Raw genomic sequence first — 6,000 nt, forward strand, 5'->3', positions numbered from 1 at the left:
TTGGTAGGTTCCAGCATTTTTTTGTTGATGGTTGTTCAGCAGTTAGTTAGTTAATTAGTTGTGATTTTGGTGTTTTCATAAGATCTCATGTCCTTCTACTCTGCCATCTTGTCTCAACCTCCCTAAAAATTGTTCTTTTAAATATGTGTGTGTGCGTGTGCACACAATATTCACAAGCACTTAGAAGTTCTGGTAAAAGTCAATGCTCAATTTTGAGCAAAAAGTTATTATAAACAATAGCAACTCCCTCCCCCCCCCCCCCACCAAAGAAAGAAAAATTCTTCTAGCACTCTTTGAACCTTAAAGAGTGTTTTTATAGGCCAGCTCATTGTTTTTCTTCTCTCTGAAAAATTAGAAATGATAACTGTTTTGATGAGTTCTACAGAAAAAGACAGTTTCCATGATTTCATTTCTTGACAAAGAACAGGTGCCTCACTTGGTTTCTGCCACATGTAAGCAAATTCCCAGACGTAAAACCTCCCCTCAGAGGAAGCAATGTGGGTCCACAGAGCTATCCTGAGTTCTGTCCCCTCTTCCCCTGGCCGTGTGTGGTGGCCGGCTAGCAGGGGGAGGCATGGGAGAAGAGACTTAACCATCCCCACATGAACGCAGCCTGCACGGTGGCTGGGGCTATCAGGGTGGCCTCTGCCCTGTCACTGCTCCATCTGGCTAGTCTCTCCACAAAAAAACCAAGGCCTGCCTGTCTTTTATAATCTTCTGTTTTAAAAGAGAGAAATCTGCAGGGAGAGAACAGGACCCTAAAAGTCCAAGGCCTGGAATTCCTCCTTTCTCTCTTTCCATTTTAAACAGGAAACATTCATGCTAAGAGGGTCCAGAGGGAGTGTTGGTTGTATGTTCATTTTAAGGCAGATAATGTTTGTGTGTTGCAAATGTCAGTGATTTATCCCAAGGGCTTAAAATGAGTGCAGAAAAACCACATGTTTCACTTCATGCAGAGAAATATCATCAGTAGATTTTGAGAGAAAACACAGGTTAAGGATTTTTTTAAGTGATTTGAAAATCTTTAACGTGAACCAAAAGGAAATAGAAATGAGCACGGTGGGAGAGGGGGGAAGCTTAAAATATTATACGATAAAAGATATAATGAATGCTGGAAGTTTTCTAAATAAAAAATAACATTCTAAAGGAAAGGAAAGATGAAATCCCCATCCTTTACTTCCCAGCGCTGGAGTGACAGATTACACATTTGTACTCTATTTGTCATGGGCAATTTAAAATAGAGCAAAGCAAACTGCACTGAATAATAGCAGTTGATGCTATAATAACTTGTACACAAACAATTTAATTTTTTTATCTGAAAACTCTAACTAAATTAACCCAGGCTCAAGGATCTATCTTTCATTATTATACATAGCCAAATTAAGACATAAAAAAGTAGAGAGAGAATTCTATTATTCATCCCTATGAATGTGTTCACATGCTGCTTTCCACATGGACCCAAGCTTGGAGCTTGTCAAATAATCATGATTTGGGGAACTTACTTACAGAGCTGTTTTCACATCAAACTGCAGATTACAGGGTGATTGTGACCCTCATTGACAGTGCTTGATTAACCACAGGCACCGTATTCTTACAGCCCTACCATTTCTTTCAAGTGTTCTACCAGATTGTACTCTGACATTGGAGAGCTTTTCATTAATTAGTATTGTTGCTGTTTTCCTTTAAAAAGGAATAATAAAAAGAGGAATGGTAGAAAGTGGGAAGGATCTGGGCATGGTAGTAGTGAATATGTGCACAGAAGGTTTATGGGATTTTAAGAGTTGCAAACAGAACTCATCTGTTTAACCCCAGGCTAGATAAGATGCACTCATCTGTACATTGTTTAGAGACCTATTGCTTCTGTTATGACAAATGGATCAGAAGATGCTTGTTGTCTTAGTAGAGAGATCCAGACAGGGTCGCTTTCTGTTAGTGTTTATTCTCGCCCTTTACCTTTCTGTGTGCCTACTCATTACACAGTACAACTTAACAGCTGGTTTGTCTTTTCCTAATCTGCTACCGGCTGGGTGGTACTTATTGACTTTGCAGTAGAAGTGCTTTATATCAAAGTTTTGGGTTGGTAATTCCAGGCTCTAGGTTGGGACTTTCTCTAGGAACTGTAGAGAGAGGAGGGCACAGTAATCCACAAAGGGATGTCACAGAAGCCAGCCAGAGTTAGACCAAGACTGTGACTCATGTAAAGAGCACCCCACAGACCTAGGAGAGAAGTGAATGCAATCCCTGGGAAATTTATGACTCCAAATAATGTGTGCATTTCTACCACCATGTTTATGTCAGGCTTCAGGGAAGTGGAAACGGGAGGGGGCAAATGATCCCAGCTTTAATAGAGCCAAACTCAGCCTTGTTTAGGGAACTAGCTTGGTGACTATAATAAGGCCAACATATAAACAAGATAGAATTATATTTCTCCTTCAGGCACCAATCAGTCCTGACTGACCTGCTGGCTCCATGGGGTCAAGGAGCCGGGCTCTTACCTTCTTGTTGCTCTGCCTTCCTCAGCATGTGGCTTTCTCCTTGTGTCTAATATGGCCACTCCAGGGACCAACAGAAAGGAGGGAAGAGAAGAAGAGTCTCCCTTTCTTCCTCTTAAGGGCGCATATCACGTCTGTTCACATCCCACTGGCCAGATCCAGGCCGTGGCCACGCCAAACTACATGGGAGGCTAAGGAATGTGGTCATCATCTGGGCAGCTGGCTTCGTAGTCATTGATATATGTCTGTTCTCTTTCCAGGGGAGGACAAGCGGATCCTGTAGACTATCTGACAGCAGCACCTCGAGGGCTCTACAAGGAGAGGGAGCTTCCGTATTACCCAGGGGTTCATCCTGTGCATCCGCCCAAAGGGAGCTACCCCCGCCCCCCAGATCTGAGGATCACAGATCTCCGGTATCCCCAGTACTATCCGCCCCCGCCAGCCCCCCAGCACAAAGGACCCTTCCGACAAGATGTCCCACCTTCCCCTCCTCAGCACCACAGAGTACCAGCCTACCCAGAAATGGGCAGACCAGTGCCCCGAGGGGGCAGCCCAGATCGGTACCCCTATCGAATGCAGGATCCCCGGCAGAAGAACCCCATGACCGCAGCCGTGTAGCTGAACGCCACCAAGCTCAGCCCAGCCCAGAAAGGAAGACATCCAACATCACCTTTGTTCTTCCTACACCTTAAGGCCTTCTTCCTGTTAAGAATTCTCCATGGTACAGATTAGGTTTTTCTCACTGAGGCTGCAACACATGACTGCTAATCAGAGAGAAAGAAGGGGACAGGAGTTTGGGCAGGGAAATCGGAAGGAAGAGGAAGGATGGGGCCATGAAAAAAATACTGCCTGAAATACTTTTAGACTTGTTCAGGTCACTGAGAGTGGCAATTGAACAGGCAAATAACAATGGAGATCTACAACATGGTGCCTCCCTGGAGCACAGACATGCCCCACAGCACTGGCATCACGGAGCGCAGACTCTGCCCGGGATCATCATCCATTCAGAGACTAACCTTCAGCCACCTGATTAGCGTTGTTAAGCCTGTGAAGAGTGGTTGCCAATATGGGTGTCCTAAGTGAGTGGTTTTTACATTGAAAAAAACAACAGCGGCAAACATGACGAGTGATCTCCTTGAAATGTTTTATACCTAGAGGAAGGCTGCATTTCTTTATTTGTAGAATTTCTCAGGTTCTCAGTTCCACTCACTTGGTATAAGCATGTCACGTTTCCTTGCTTTTAGTATAAAAGTAAGATGATGTGAATGCAGTATTGGTGTCCTGGGAGAATGTACAAAGCTAGTCAGAGCTTCCAGAAGAAATAGATGCCTAGCATCAAGGCAATCAGGTTAAGAGGCTGACATTCCTGTGGTCCTCACCTTCTTTCCTCCCACGTTCCAGGCACAACAGCATGGAGATATCTGGTTTCCGAGGCATCCCAAAATCTCCTGCCTATAATTACTGTAAGTGGGGGGCCTCTATTTTAAGGCTCCCACTTGAGAGTTAAGATGTACTCGGGAAAAAGAGGGCCCACTGGTTAGTTTGCACAGGAAGCAGTGCTCTGGAGATGGCAATTCCAGACTCAGTGCCAAACAGCGCCATATGCACCCGGCGTCAGGGAGGGGCTGACCGTGCTCGTTGGGAACGATAACCGGCAGGTTGTAGATGGTGGTGACTGACTCTGTGTGTGCGCGCGCGTGCGTGTGTGTGTGTGTGTGTGTGTGTGTGTGTATGAAAGTGTGTGATTACCAGTATGGAGAATGGAAAATAAAAATGCTTTCTGGAAAGTTTGATGAGGAAGGGAATAAAAAGGAAAAAAGCCAGAAAACAGAAGGGAAGGGAGAAGGAACATAAAACTAAATCATTGTATATCTGCTATATTATTTCATTAACAGAAGTCAGGGCAAGACCAAGGTCAAGGTCTCCAGTTGGGAAAAGAAGGTCTTATGGCTTCGAAAAGCTGAAAGCCCACCCTCCAAAATCCATCACAATGTTTTTAGAGCTTTGCAGCTATATTCTACTTATTTCAACATAGAACCTCTAAAACCTACAACCTAACCCAAATGAGAACATAAGAGAAAATTGAGAAACAGCAAAGCATGGGAGCAGCAACTCGAATTGTTCAGTGACTCTTGCAGTACTTTAAACCTTTTTACATTCCTTCTTCATTCCCTCCCATAAAAATGTCTTGAGTTCAATTTAGACATATTTTGGCCAAGATTAGGATACCTCTGACTGCTAGGATTTAATAAATTATAGTATTATTGAATATATAGAGTATCTCTCCAGCCCAGTTTAGTCTTATTTTAATTTAAAATAGAGATCTGTTACCAAGAATGATGCAACTGCTGGGTTTAGACTTAACTAGTGTTATTTACTGAACTTTAAGAGGTATCATTTTCTAAACTACAATTTACTTATGGCCCTCTTGAAAACAGACTGTCAAGTTGTTTTTTGCCCTCTATCATCTCTCTTATGCCAGGCACCTTTAGACTGTTTGCAGTTTGTGCAGAGGTTGAGGGTTGGGCCCTGCTCACCTAGAGCTGGAGTGCAGGTGAGCTGCAGGGTTTCCCAGCCAACATGCTGCAAGCTGCCTTCCCCTCAAGCTAAATAAACCTTCAAGAAGACAATGATAACGTGAGGGAAGTGTGATGTATTTTGAAGCATTAAAAATCAGCTCTTTAGGGTGTTCCATAATTTAACCAAATTTCTGTAGACTACTGGACATAGCCAAGCCAGAAGCTTCCTTCTGGATTAAGGCCAGCGTCCCACAAGGGGCAGTGGTATAAGGTGAGACGCTCTGTGTGTGTTGGAGGAATGGCCCTCGTAGGAAGAATGCCTATATTTTCACCACATTGCCACCTTGTACGCGTATCTCCTGCACTCAGGCTCGGGGAAGGCTGCTCCAAGCATGGGTTTGTGTTGTACACACAGGTAATAAAACAGTTGCTAATCCTGAGGTGCAGCCAAGGATGTGAAGGTACTATGAAAACAGATGAAAAAAAGATTATAGCAGTTTTCTTTTCTTGCTTGGAAGTATAACACATGCCCCATTAGACCCTACCCAAAAGAAGCTAGCATTACGTGTGCGACAGTCTTCATCAAGCCAAGTAACAATTAAGAACAGCTTGAATGTAAGCTTTATAAATGCCTGTGAACCAGCCCTCCAACTGTCACCACCCAGAGGTTATGGAACTCTTTCCCAGTATTTAAGAGAACAGGTTGTTTAGAGCATTTAGAAGACCAGGCTATAATCAATAGGTGCTCAGTAGCAGGAAATAGTTCCTGGTTTATTTACGGCCTTGGAAAAACTCAATCAGGTGTCTCCTTGTAGCTCGGAATGCTAATAGACCCCCAGGAAAAGGTGGCACGGCGAGCTTGGCGAGCTGCAAACCCATCAACGTACACCCACCCGGCTCCTCACCTGACCACTGGGTCATCCAGGCCTTGAAATGATGTATTGGCCTCAAGTAACTAGTTATTTTAAGGAGCTCTGTTTTTGTCCCTA

At 44.0% G+C, this 6,000-nt stretch overlaps 1 protein-coding gene across 1 annotated transcript in view; it reads left to right on the forward strand.

The window, feature by feature from the left end:
• Window positions 1-4,238, forward strand: part of PARD3B (par-3 family cell polarity regulator beta) — a 1,042,097-nt gene extending 1,037,859 nt beyond the window's left edge. The window contains 1 exon segment of the mRNA XM_036858752.1: window positions 2,753-4,238. Coding sequence (XP_036714647.1) covers window positions 2,753-3,110 — 358 coding nt within the window. The 3' untranslated portion in view covers window positions 3,111-4,238.
• Window positions 4,239-6,000: the final 1,762 nt, after the last annotated feature.

The sequence above is a fragment of the Balaenoptera musculus genome, chromosome 7, assembly GCF_009873245.2.
Source record: "Balaenoptera musculus isolate JJ_BM4_2016_0621 chromosome 7, mBalMus1.pri.v3, whole genome shotgun sequence".
NCBI classification, from domain to species: domain Eukaryota; kingdom Metazoa; phylum Chordata; class Mammalia; order Artiodactyla; family Balaenopteridae; genus Balaenoptera; species Balaenoptera musculus.